The 13817-nt window shown below is 45.6% G+C and overlaps 1 protein-coding gene across 5 annotated transcripts in view; it reads left to right on the top strand.

Moving 5' to 3' along the window:
* Positions 1-5321: 5321 nt before the first annotated feature.
* The window catches only part of USP24 (ubiquitin specific peptidase 24), a 60104-nt gene continuing 51608 nt past the window's right edge, over positions 5322-13817 (top strand). For 4 of the 5 annotated variants that reach the window (XM_040705428.2, XM_015291188.4, XM_040705427.2 and 1 more), the window contains exon 1: positions 5322-5744. In XM_040705428.2, coding sequence (XP_040561362.1) covers positions 5439-5744 — 306 coding nt within the window. In that variant the 5' untranslated portion in view covers positions 5322-5438. Of the gene's footprint in view, positions 5745-9720; positions 10758-13817 lie in introns of those variants that run through there. The other variant, XM_046944681.1, reaches the window with a different exon arrangement.

Raw genomic sequence — 13817 nt, 5'->3', positions numbered from 1 at the left:
CAAGCATTTAGTACAAACCAGTCTTTTGTGCTGATTTAAGCCCAGTACCACACAGGTCTGCATTGCTGTGAAGCGCTCCCTCACATCTCGGGTCCATTTGGTGTTTCTCCCTCAGCAGACCCTTCCCACCTACTCTGTGTTTCACTAAAAGCTCACAAAATCCCCCAGCTTTCCAGCCCTGTTTCTCAAGCTGCAATGCAGAACTCAGGCAATCAGAAGCTAAAGAAGCAGGTCTTGCTTTAAAGGTCAAAACATAATTCAGAAGGAATCTGCACACAGGGCAAAAAGCCAGCAAGGAGTTCCCTGCTGCTCTATCGCATTGCACCACATTGCAGCCTACATCAAGGAGATGCCAACTGGATATCAGATACACAAGCTACAGAAAACAGCATTCACCCTCAGAGCACTGCATGTTACTACAAGTACTGCTGCCACACAGCACTGCCCTTAGCTAGACTGCTGTGGTCTGTATGCTGAGCTTATCCCATCAGTGTTGGATCCACAGTTATGTTTCCTATCTGCCTGAAAAGTCTCTGTGCTGTTCCCCTCCACAGTTTTTTTTGCATGTTTGCATTGAATTGATACTTCTTTTAACAGCTCTCTTCATTATAATGACTGCCAAGTCTGAAAACGATTGGATTTATATCACAACAGCCATGACACCAAGCGTATTGTTTACCATAGCAGTGTAACTTCAGTGTTACTGTATCACAGGATCAGAAGGATCTCTAAGAATGGACCAGCAAACAAGGCTGGGACAACTTGAGGACAAAAAAGGAAAAAAAAAAAAAAAGCACACAGAGGCTACCCTGTGAAAGGCAGTGCCTCACAGGCTTGTTCAGTAGTACATCAGGAACACCTGAACTTTCCATGCCAGTCACTCCAAATATTTGCCTCTGCACAAGCTGAGCTTACAGCCTGCTACTCGGCTGAGTTTCCTCAGCAAAGCTGGCTGAAGGACAGAGTATGCATTCAGGTGCCTGCCCCAGGGTGGGTCCCACGGGGTGCCACGGCAGCCCTGCACTGAATATCCTATTTGTATTGTTCCTATGCTTCCCCAGCAGCTCAGCCAGGGCCACTCCAGCATCAGAACTAATTCTGTCGTTGCAGCTCATCTGATACTGAGCTCACATGTCAGCACGCCATTTATCAAAAATGACAGTAAAGAATTGTAACCAGCCTAAGTAGAGAAATTATCTTTAAAAGTAAATTACCTAGAACCACACATATTAAAAATGGATTATTCATAATTAAAGATGTTTTCAGGGCTCTGTTCCAGATTTTATTTTACTGAATAGCTTCACTCTGCATTTCTGCACCTTAGCGCTTTCAGCCTGATTTAAAATTCAGCCTCGGCTTCATTTCCCATAGCTTATGAAGCCTGTTTCAGGAAGAGTGTACTGCCTTTGAATTGTTTCTCTTTCTCAGCCCAGAGCTGTGGAGCGGTGTTGTGAGCCCCATGAGGTGCTCTGAGTCGAAGAGCTGAAAACAAACCACACAGTGAAACAGAAGGAGCAGATCTGGTCAGAGCCTGGAGTCGGCCGTTCTCTCCTTTTGGTTGTTTCCCTTACCACACTGTGCCACTCTTTTCACACTCACATCATGCTGCTTCCATTCAAGGGAAACAGTACAAACCTTCATTTTTGTATTTGGGAGAACAGCGGGTACTCAAGCTTTCACTGAAGAAAAAACAGCCACAGTTCAGCTGCTGCTCCCTTTGGACACCAGAACAACAACAGGCCTTGCTGGAGGAGGCAAACCAACACCACAAGGTCTGTTCACCTTCCTGTTTTCCCTCTTAGCTCTGCTACAGTTAGTAGCAGTTGTAAAAATTAATACATGCTGAGGAGCTAATGATACCCCTCCTTTCCCCTATGAGGTGTGTTAGATATCCATCTTAAAAGCACTGTAATAGAGCTAAATATTGTAATTATGATTACTAGTGTACGTGAGTAATCCCAGCTTGAAACCAAGGTAAGCCGTCTCTTTGCAAATCACTGCTGACAGCAAGCTTTGCCTTGGAGGTTATCCCAGTACAAATCTCCTATCTAGCTGGCCAAAAGCTGTGAAAGCAGCAAAAATCCACAGCACAGACAGACTCTAAAAGTATGTTACATGAATCTGTCAGCTGGTGGTCCTGAATAGACTCACATGCTCCTTGTGTTCATTAAAATTGTTTTCTGTGAAGCTGCACTGCTCTCTGAGACCTCAAATGCATTTATGCACGTACTCTGTTATCTGCCCATTGCAGCTGTATTTCCCAACAGTTTTACAAAGACCTTCACTATGCCAATGCCTTTAATCCCTCTGCAGAAGGCATCATCTTTCGTCAATATCTACATATAAGAACTGTGACTTCCAGTAATTCAGGTGTGTTTGCACTCCCTCAAATCCCTCCTATTACATTTAGCTATAAATAAAGCAGAAGCAGGAAACTGGAAGAGACTGGGTGGGACAAGGAGTAAACGGAAGGAAGGAAGAAAGGAAGGAAAGAAAGGTAAACCCATTACAGAAAAGCTATATTAGTGCTTCACAATACTATATAAAAGCTGGGTTTTGCAACAATTCACATCCTCTTTCTTCAAGCAGTAAAGACTTTCTGTGCCACAACTGCTAGCCATACTAGAAGCAAGGAGTGCCTTGCCCACAAAAAAAAATTGAAGACTGGGGAAATCTTTGTAAATACGTTCCTCTTGCCAGGGCTTGGTACATTTAGATGTACAGAGACAGGATTACTCTCACCAGAAATTTACCTCTTTGTCTCCACTTGGTGGTGTGATTTCCTGCAAGATGATATCATGTGGTTTATTGCCTTTTCAGGTAACACATTTCTAGTCCACAAGAAACATTTGCCCTGCAGGCTGTGGAGAGCGTTTCTGTTAACTTGGCAGACAGGACAGAGCCTCTTCTTATCATCATGAGATCCAGCTATACTTCTTGCCTAATCCCAAACCATTAACATCAGTGAGGAAAGCAGGCTTCTTCCCTTCCAAACCAATGAGCTGTGATTCATAAAGGCATACACTCATGCAACAACTGCAAAGGAATTTCTTCTAGCTACTGTAGTGCCAGTTTTCATACACAGTGCAGCTCCTTCTGCACTAAAGTACAAAGTAACAGTGGAGAACTGGAATTAAATTTTGTCCTGATTTCACATATTCAGTCATTATTTACAAAGGACTTGTGAACAGTTGGTTTTTAGCTCATACAGAACTTCCTTTGGTAAAATCCTGCTATCCTTTCTAACAAAACATGAGAAAGACACTCTTCTATGGAACACATGAACCACATTAAAGACCTGGTGCTAACACAACCAACTTTCTCTTCTGGCAGTCTCTACGTATATATGTAATAATTGAAGCTGAGAAGATATAACAAAGAAAACAAAACCAGGGTGGCGAGGGACGTTTTCCAAATAGTTCAGAGATTTGGAAACCTCCAACTTCAACAAGCCAGAGAGATACCTCTTAGTCTGGCAGCACACATAAGTTCCACCAGAACAATACAGCTGTTTCTCTTTGAGTGAAAGTGCTGCATTTACCATTAGAATCGTGAGTGGTAAAACACAGGGCTAGCTTGTAAACAGCTTTATGAAGAAAACCTTTAAAGCATATTCAGCTAAAGACAAATTAACCAAACACTCCTACAGTCATACCTCTGCAGAAACCGTTGCAATGTTTCATCAAACCCTCTTTTTAGGCTACCTCACAGTCTCAGAATCAATGCTCCCCCCCCCCCCCCCAAAAAAAAAATCTGCTCAATGTCATAGCAGTGAACTTAGCAAAAGTCACTTACCAAAAAAGTCGTTTCTGCTCCAGAACATCTCTTCTGTAACACAAAGGCTATTTGTGCCCAGAGATACCTCAGGGTACACGCACAGGATGCGTTTTGTCCAAGGTGTCTGACTTCTGTAAAGTAGCACAGCCAGATAACTAACAAACGTGTCATATCAGGCTGGCAACTGCATGGCTGTAAACTCCAAGTTACCCAAAGGCAGATCATGAGGGAATTGCTCCTTCCTTCAGCTTCTTTCCTTCCCATATCCCCATGCACCTCCTGATGCCTCAGCTAGAAAGAATCACTCCACGTTTCTTATTCTTAATTAAACAGGGTTACTGCTTCTCCCTGGAACGTTTCTTCACATAGCAATGGATGAAAAACTTGGGCAGCTGGGACTCTGAGGCTGAACGGCACATCCACTCCTGCACCATGCAAACAGGCTTTTAAGCAGCCTCAAGGCAAATGCTGATGGAGATCGCCGGTATACTCTGCTATACCTCACTGTCACAGCTCCATTAGCTGCTGTGTCCGAGTGCTACCCTCTTTAATTCAAATCCCCTTCATTCAGGACAGCTACAAGCATTGGTAACTTAACTGTAAGGCATTCAAGCACTCTGTTCTGCTCTTCATCACCTGGGATTACCATCAGTTCCTCCATTAGTCCTGCTATGCCTTCACCACGTAGCTCAGCACGAGGTGACGGGATCCCTTCCTCACCTAATAGAAGATATTACTTTTTTCCCACAGAATTCTCTCCCTCCAGCTGAGGAAAATGCTGCCAGCCGACTTCATCAGGCCGTGAGGATCACATCGTGATTTACAACACGCTTTGAGCATAAGAAAGTGCAACCTAAACGCCGGTCGTGTGAGGAAGGAGTGAGTCGTCATCCAGAATATTAACTGAATGCACCTGAAGTGATTTTTTTTTTTCCCTTAAGCCTGCCCACCTTGAGCCACAGCGGTGTCTTTTGTGACCGCAGAGCGGCGTGACTGAAGGACCCTCCTTAGGGGTCCCACAGGGGACGCAGACCGTTATTTTTGGCGGGCTCCCGGGAAGCACGCGCTCAGCTCGAGCAGCCCCAGCAGCCCCGCGCTGCTCCGCTCCGCTCCTCCGAGCGCGGCGGTGGGCGGCACCACCCCTACTCCGCATCCCGGCGGTGTTACGCCCCGCTCAGAGAGGCGGCGGAGCAGCTGTGAGGAGCCGCGTGCAGCGAGCAAGAGCGCGAGGCCGGGCAGCCCGCATGGCTCGAGCCACCGCAAGACCACGACCGCTCCAGGACCGGGCGCGTGGTCCGATGTCCCGTTCCCATGGCGACGCCGCGCCCTCACGTGACCGTCCCCGGCCCCTCCCACCGGCTCCCGTTGCTATGGCGGCGGCCGTTCCCAACCCTCGGCTCCATTCATGCCCCGACAGAACTTCCCCCCTCACGTGACGCGGGCGCTCCCCGGCCGAGCTTCGCGGCCCCTTCCGGGCCGAGGGCGGGGCTGAGGCGGGGGGGGGCGGCCGCGCGCGTATGTGTGAGGGCGCGCGCGGAGCGGGGGGGGCGGCGGCCGCGGCGGCGGCTGAGGGGAGAGGCGCTCCCGTCAACATGGCGGCGCGCGGGGCGGGCAGCGCCTGAGCCCCGCGCCCCTCGGCCCCGCCGCTCTCCTGCTCCGCCATGGAGAGCGAGGAGGAGCAGCACATGACCACGCTGCTCTGCATGGGCTTCTCGGACGCCGCCGCCATCCGCAAGGCCCTGCGCCTGGCCAAGAACGACATCAACGAGGCCGTGGCGCTGCTCACCAACGAGCGGCCCGGCCTGCACTACGGCGGCTACGAGCCCATGGAGAGCGGGCAGGGCCCGCCGCCCGGACACGGCTCCCCCGCCGGCGGGCAGGGCTCCCGCGACGGGGACGGCGGCGGCGGAGGCGGCAGCGGAGGCTTCGACCCTCCGCCCGCGTACCACGAAGTGGTGGAGACTGAGGTGAGCTGCGGCTCGGCCCCCCCTCCCCCCCCGGCCTTCTCCCCCCTCGGGGCTCCCCCGCACGGCCGGCCCTGCCCCGCGCTCAGCGCTGCCGGGATGGCTGCGAGGTGGGGGCACCCCGTGTGTCCGCCGGCATTCGAGGAATGCGGGGCTGCCCTGGGTTCTCTTTCGTCCCCTGTGTCTCTTTGCATAAGGAGCGTGTGTTTTCTTGGAACTGTTTGCTCCGTGCGAGGGGAAGTGTGGGCTGGGTGTTGCTTTGGATAAGCCGTAGTGCTTTTTGCGTACGGTTCTTTTCGGATAAGCCAAACGCGTTCAGAAGTAGGCATACAGTGAGTTTAAATGTTCTTCAAACAAAGGCTTTATAAATTATAGCTGTTGGAAAAGCACGCCCGGAGCAGCAGGGCTGGAGAACGTCAGCCTTCCACAGCTCTCCTCCTTCTGCCTTTCCCTTCCGTGCACTGCCAGCACCCGGGGCTCCCTGCCCTGCAGGTCCACCCGTGGCTCTGGGTGCTGCCTGGAGCCCTCCCCGGGTCTGCCCTGTCCAAAACTTCCCTCAGCACTCACGGAGGGAGCTCAGTGGTGATGCCCGGACTCTGGAGCCCATAGGGTAAGAACAGGACAGCTGTGCTGTGTGGTGCCTGCAGGCCGCTCTGCATAGCCCTCTCTCAGAGCTTGAGCATGAGAATAAGGATAAAGAAACTCATGCGCCCTCCCAGACTGCAGCGAGCAGTGTCCTAGGGGTGTTCTGAGCCAGAAGTGCTCTCTTCTAGTGTATATGCCTAAATAAAAATTCTATACGTGGACAATATGTGCACATATCTACTAACTGCATGTGCACAGATCCTCTTTATCCACAGTCTAAGAGTGCTGTCTCAAAGTGCAACCTGCCAGAATAAAGATGGGTGATTTTTTTTGCACTGAATTGTGTGGTTCAGATCCTTACCTGATGTAAGAAAATGATAATGTATGTGGAGTGAAGCGATCTGTTAGACTGCACGTGTCCTGTGCAGGAGTCAAGTCACATTACTGATAGAAGCAAGAGGGAGCTGGTTTCCAGGCTCCGCTTTGAAAGCTGTGAGTGAGAGTTCTGCTTGTTCACATCCAGGTCTTTGTAACTGTGAAGAGAGTGGATTTTCCTATCAGCTCTCTCATAGCTAACCGGTGGGGCGATCTGAGCTGTCAGTGTGATGTTTAAGGAGAAGCTGTCACTTTAAACTTCAGAAAAGCACTTTTTCCACTGCTGCCCCTATTACAAATGGCACTGACAATTCTAACAGGGTTTCTTTCCTATTATTGCAGTTTGTGTGTCTGAATTTCACAGTTACCTTTGCCACTCGTGTTGGTGTTTGCTTTGTGTTCTTAATAACCTGCAGAAAGAAAACCAAAGCATTTGAATGCAGGCAAATGATTACAAATCCACCAAACAAGCGTGGAAGGATTAAAGTATCTTGCTACATTAACCTTTATATAAACTTGGGCCTCAATTTAGTAATTGGGGGTATTTACATATTCATATCTGTCAACTCCTGCGTGGGTATACATTACATTTTTGTAATGCAATAGTTAGGCCTCTAAAAGTTGTGAGAGTTGGGATTATTTCCTCTGCTTGTCTAACATTGCAGTGCAGCCTAGCAGCTTTTGACAAGCTTCATAGAATGCCAAGAAAACAAATGATATTTAATTGCTTTTTAGTCTTTTTATTCTCCACATTTAATCTGGAAGTATATTTAATAAGCTACAGCTATTACTTAGGTGGTTAATCAGCAAGTAGTTTCTCATACAGCACAAGCTTATGGCCTGTGAAGCTGTTCAGAAAGCCAGGTGCACAAACACCTATATTATTCATTATAGGCATATACATTATGTTGTAGTGACCACATGCTATCTTGTAGCATGGAATTCAGTTGTTATTTCTGCTTATCTTCCTGCCAGGAGAGATCCTTCTAACAGTATCTTTCCTCGTTCTCATTATAGTGCAGATTTTAATGTTCAGTTAATGGAGAGGTATTGCTGTATTGCTTGTTTTGGTTCTTGGATTGTATATACCAGTAATATACATGAAAAAAAAAGAGCACAGCTGTTAGAATTTTCCCCTAAATAATTTTTTCCAGTCTAATAACCTTTCCCATAACAAAGTGAACAAAAGTTAGTCTGAGTTTTTTTTATATTTAAAAATAACAGGCAGACTTCAGCCATGCTCCAAGACACGTGTATCAGCTCTGTGCTTTGTATATGTTCCTTTTATGGCTGAGTGCAGTTTACCATGCATATAAGAGTAGATTTATGGATGATTAAACACTTGATGTTTTCTCTAACCAGTAATGAACCCATTATGTTTGCATATGCTGATTTGGATTCTATTACATAATGTTAGAATCTGTTCTGCTCGGTTGATCAAAGAAAGGTTCATCTGTTGGTGTTCTTTGAAAATATCACAGCAACCAGATACATACCTTACTCATAAAAACATCTTTCATTTGGTAAAGTAATAAAGCCAATGTGAATCCTCCTTCAGTGGTCCATGCTGCTGATTTCAGGGGCATCTGGAGGTGATAGAGGGGGCTGAATTTGGAAGACAGCTGTTGTGAGCTGGCCCAGTATGTGCTCTGTGTGTCCTATGTGAGACTTGACATAGGAACATACATAAACTCATTTCCACAAAGGCTCAAATGTCAGAATCATCAGGCTCGTGTTTTCCACACTGTTTCCATGTTAATACCTGTGATCTGTGCTGTTAGCATGACCGTGCTTAACTAATTGGGAAATGCAGATGGTTTTCACATTTCCTTGTGCAGTTTTCCTGAAATCTTGGGAAGCTGATCTGTAGGTTTGCATTTGGCTCAGCGTTCTGCTCTCTGCAGTGCCAAACCACTTTGACAGGCTCAGATCAGCTGCTTTTATAAGAGGTAGCTTCGCCTGTTTGATACCACTTTTACATTTATATCTGTTGGCTGAAGTAAATCTGATAAGTACGTTTTGGCAAGAATCTGAGCTTTTCTTACGTGTATTCCTTAGGCAACGTAAAGATTTGTAGTGTGATCCTCTGGAGTAGAGGAGAGGGTTATGCTCATCTTTTCGTGACTGACAAATAAGCCGTTATATGAACTGCTGCTGAATCCTTGAGGTTTATGATGAAACCATAAATGAATGTGGTGACACTGTCTGTCAGTTTGTCCAGGAACTGCCGTGAGCGCCCTGGGCACTGACTTTAGCAAGCCACAGAGAAACAGCATTGAGAAGAGCAGGACGAGCAAAAGCAGGGCTTATGGGTCCGGGTCTTAACATCTTCATCCTTGAAATCAGTTGTTCACAAACATCCATACATCCTGCCAAAAAGCAGTGGCGTGGATGAGATGTGGTTGTGAAGTGAGGGATATTTTTCTCTGGTAAGAGAGATCTTATAAAAGTCTGGTAAAGAGACGTGATCAGATTTCACTTTGAGTTGAATATCTGATTGCAACTCTGTATGTTCCATTGGGTAATTCATGGGTAATGTGTTTATGTCGACTGAAAATAGGGTCACAAAAATACCAAAAAAAGATTATTGTTTTTAAATCTTGGAACCTATTGTGAATTCCTCTATCAGAACTGAAAGCAAGGCTGCATGCTGTTCACAGGACTGTTCAGCCAATGAATGAAAGCACTGAAAATTACAGGATTTGTCAGCACCACACAAGTGTTCTGGATATTTCTTCAGCAGTGAACGTATGCACCTATTAAATTATTTTATGAAATAACACAAGCTCAAGTTTAATAAATGAGAAAACATCCATATCTGCTTTATAACAAAAACTGCCTGACTTCACAGGCATGCACATGTGCAGGTGGATGGAAGTATTATCAGCAGTCGCCGTGTTGTACTTGTTGTATATCACAAGCACATGTAACTCACGTGGGTTCTGATCTGACCATGTGTGGCTGATGTGTGAGACAGAGCCAGCGCTGCACTGCATTCACCTCTGCCACGTCCCATTGTCACCTACATGGTCCATGCTCAAGCTGTGCACAACCTGCTTGTGGCAAATATCCCTAAAATCACGTGATGATGACAAGAGTTTACAATCTTGTGTCTGTCCTGTGCTGCACGCAGGCTGCAGGTTGGATGTGCTTGGTACAATAAATCTTCCTAAAATGAGATCTTGATTTGTTTTTAAACAGCTTCTGAGAGTCATTACTGTGACCTTTTGGGTAAATTGTTATTAGTGGATCATGTTTCCATCTAGCTATCCCCGTCTCCTTTATCATGTACTCTTTATTTTATCAAAAGCTCATATATACCAGATATTAGTAGATACGGTTTATAGTACAACTCGTCCAAGAAGCTTTTAGAAGTGCTGTTGATGTCAAGAGAAATGGCTCAGCAGCTGCAGCAAGTGCCAGTGCCAGGACCCATTTCTCACTCCGATTCTGCAGAACTTCTGTGTCCAAAACCCATTCCAACTCAGCACAGAGGGCTGCTCTGTGTCACAGAGGGTCTGCAATCGAACCTTGTAGCTCCTGGCTTGTACAGTGTGGGCAATGGCTTATACTGACTTCAAATGCCATGGATGTTAAGCTTGTGGAGTGCTTTGGTCCTTGAATGGAAGGAGCTGTGTGTACTTAAAGACAAAAAAGCTATTTAGGAAATGCAATGGATTTCACAGTTTTGTAAATTTAAGTCAGTCTTCTGTCTTGTAAGCAGAGTGGAGCTTTGCAGAAGTGACTATTTCTGGCATTCTCAAGTGGAAGCTTTACAGCGTGGCTTGTCTAGAAATTGGCCTTGTAAAACAATTAAGCAATCAAATAAAGCTCTGTGGTGGATTCTGGCGGTGAGTCCTTGGCTAGGTGCCATCGGAATGTCAAGTGGAATTAGTACTTTAGCACTCTTGGTTTTCAGCATCTTTGTTTTCAAAAATTAAACCAGCTGTCCTGGTGTAGAACTTCATTTTAGGCTCTGTCTGCATCAACGCCGCCGTGGATTTGGAAAGAAAATTCCCCGTGCATCATCTTGGAGACACCAATGAGAACAAGAAGGTAGGGAGGATTAGGGTAATGCTGGAGGGGCAGTTTGCTAACTTGAAAAATAAGCCTTGTTTCAGAGAATTTATAAGCCTGTTATTGTGTAATGTTGGAGTAATCTTCACATTGAGACTGACGCCTTTTAATTACTGCGAAGGCAGTGCCTGCGGAGGCAGCTCTGTGCAGGCATCCCTCAGCTGGGCAGGAAGCTGACGCGGGGCTCTGGAGGCATTTGCTGGTCATCTTCCCAGCTTCAAGTGCTGCTCTGTGGCAGCTGTTTAACAAGGAAGTGAAATACTGAGGAAGAATGAGAATAAAAACAAATTAGCCAGTGTTAGAAGTTAATTCCAGCAAATCATTTGGCTTGCTTTTGGATTAAAGAACACTAGCTCTTTGTGTGAAGAGGGCAAGGATGGAAAGGAAGTGCCCCTTTCTTTTGTAAACTCTTAATTTGAAAAAAATCACGTATTTCTGCTGCCATGGCAATAGTCTCTGGTATGTATGTTTCAGTTAAACTTTGTGGGCCAAATAAAAGAAAAGAAAGCTAAACCCCAATGTACTGAGTGCTTCGTGGCACCTGGTCTTCCTGCTCGCAGCGTAACAGCAGTTTTCACCTCTCCTGCTCTGGCGCCCAGCAGAGCTGTCTTAGGAGATGTTTACAGATGGGTTTCCTTAGTGCTTGATCACAGATTTGTAATGATATGCTGTGGAACTGGAACTCAAGCTCATTCTCGGCTTCTTTGTTGTTTCTGTCTCGCTACACACGTACATAAGTAGAACAGAAGTGTTAGGGGTGTGTTTAGCAGTGTTGGTGAATAGTTCTTCCTTCCAGAGCTTGAATTTTGGCCACTGAAGTGTCAGAATAAATACTTTATCTGGTGTTTCTGTAGCACTGCTCTGTTCATGCCTGGTGCTTTGCCAAAGGGGAACAGACGTATTGACTTAAGCATTTGCGATTTGTTGTTTTATTCTATTAAGATGTTTATCTGATTCCACTCAGTTATTTTGAGTTGTTTGATAGTAAGCGGTGGATTTTGTGCTTACAACAAATAAAGGGCTGGGAAGAACAGTGCTTCACTTTGGTCCATTTTGCTGAGCACTGCGCTCCTCCCTGAGCCACTGGGCACGTAGGTGGGGGGATATTGCACTGCAGCATTGCACCATCACCATGGAGATCAGGGGGACAGTTCAAGCAGTGTTTTAGCAAACCCCAGTTAACTTGTAGCTTCACTGCTTTCTTCCCCACCCAAGTTCATGTTGTGTTCTTACTCCCAGGTTTATGTAGCTCTGAGTTATGAGACATGAGGAAAAGCCATATTTTTGGTGGCTGATTGGTTATAATCCTTCCTGCATACTGAGGAGACTTCATTCTAACCATACATTCGCGATAACCTGCTCGTACTGTTCCCTGTTAAGGTCAGAGTCCAAAACTTTGCATGAAAACGTTCACCAAATAAATCACTCCTTTTCTTGGAAGGTATTTATGGTGGGAATCCAAGCTGGCTCCAGGTAAGTGCAGTCCTTAACACAGGGTTTATTTCCCTTTAGTGGCAGACTAGGATGGGATCATTGCTTCGCATTAACATTATTAAATCCTGGTATATTTTTCTTATGACGAGTCTCTTTGCTTGTGTAAAGGAGTGCATAGCAAAAGTATGAACTGAAAGGCTTTATTTCTATGCAAGAAAGAATAAAGCAGTGACATATCTATCAACAGGCTTACTTAGGTTGTAGAAAGCATTCCTTTCTGTCAGTGTGCTCAGAGATTTTTGCATGCAGGTATGTGTTCCCTTGGACAAGAATGAAGGGCATGACACTGTATCTGCTTGAGTTGTATAACAGTTACAAACTGTTACTATGTTTTGAGATAAGTGGCTTTCCCTCAGTGAGTTGTTTAGGGACGGTTCCTGATCTGCAGCCTGACCAGAGCTTTGAGTTCTTTCAGCTTTATCAGAACGAAGTAGGTTCCAAGTAAGAAAATGTAACCATGTCTCTAAATATTTCCTTCTCCAGCCTAAGTATGAAGTGGTAGCTTTGATTTATTTGACAACCTTTATGTTCTTCAGTGCATTGGTTGTGGGTAACAGGCATCTTCCTCCTAAGGGTTAATTAAAATGAAGAAGGGAAAAAAAAACAAACAACAGATTGACACCCAGATGTGAAAGTAAAAGCTGCTTTAATCAGCAGTAGCACACATAGACCTGCAAGTCATAACTGCGGGACTCATGGCTGCTCCCAGAAGTTGATGGACATGATAGATGAGTGAGCAAAGAACTGCTCTTTCTGGTTGTAGGGTGTTTGATGCAGGGCCTCCACCTGAGTGCTGGGCCCTGCTTTGCACACAGCAGTGAATCACACTGCAGTGCTGTGCCAGAGGGAAGTACTGCTATTGGCACTTGGCACGGAGGGCTGCTGGAGCACTGCGCAACTGATCTCCTCCTTATTGCTCAGCAGATCTGTGTTAAAAGTGAGAGGTGGGCCTCCCATTTTGGTCTTCTTGTTCTGACTTTAAGAATATTCTGTTTCTTCACTACGGCTTTTCAGAGCAGTTAAACTCAATCCTGTTTGTTGGTATATAGTAGCAAAACAGAGGTCTGATAGCAATGCAGCGACACATCCAATTCTGTTTGCTTGGCTGTAAAATCATTCATGGAGACCACTTATTGGAGAGTCATGAGGATGCGGGACAGTTTGATTGTAAAAACTCTAATCCCATCATTTATTAAAAGAAACATGACTTTCTGGTTTTGTTTCGTTAATTATATAAGATTCAAGAGCATGTGGCATAACTTAGTCCTCGTGACACTAAACTGCACTGATATCCTTCTCTCAAAATCAAATTAGCAAATTGAATTTATAATTTGACTGTAATTTAATTCCAAAGATGCCAATTAACATCAAAACATACACTCTTGAGCTCCTTGTTGCTTTATGGGAAGTGACCAGCATAGGGAAGTCGGTGGCTTTCATTGAACAGCTTGATGAGTCAATTAGCTGAATGCTGCAGGAATGCACTTTGAAGCCTTGAACTGTGAACTTTTGGCAGTTAAAGTTAACTTTTGTTTCACTTCTTAT

This window comes from Gallus gallus, chromosome 8 (genome assembly GCF_016699485.2).
Source record: "Gallus gallus isolate bGalGal1 chromosome 8, bGalGal1.mat.broiler.GRCg7b, whole genome shotgun sequence".
NCBI classification, from domain to species: domain Eukaryota; kingdom Metazoa; phylum Chordata; class Aves; order Galliformes; family Phasianidae; genus Gallus; species Gallus gallus.
The sequence above is the reverse complement of the archived record's forward strand: the minus strand, read 5'-3'. Positions and strand labels throughout refer to the sequence as shown.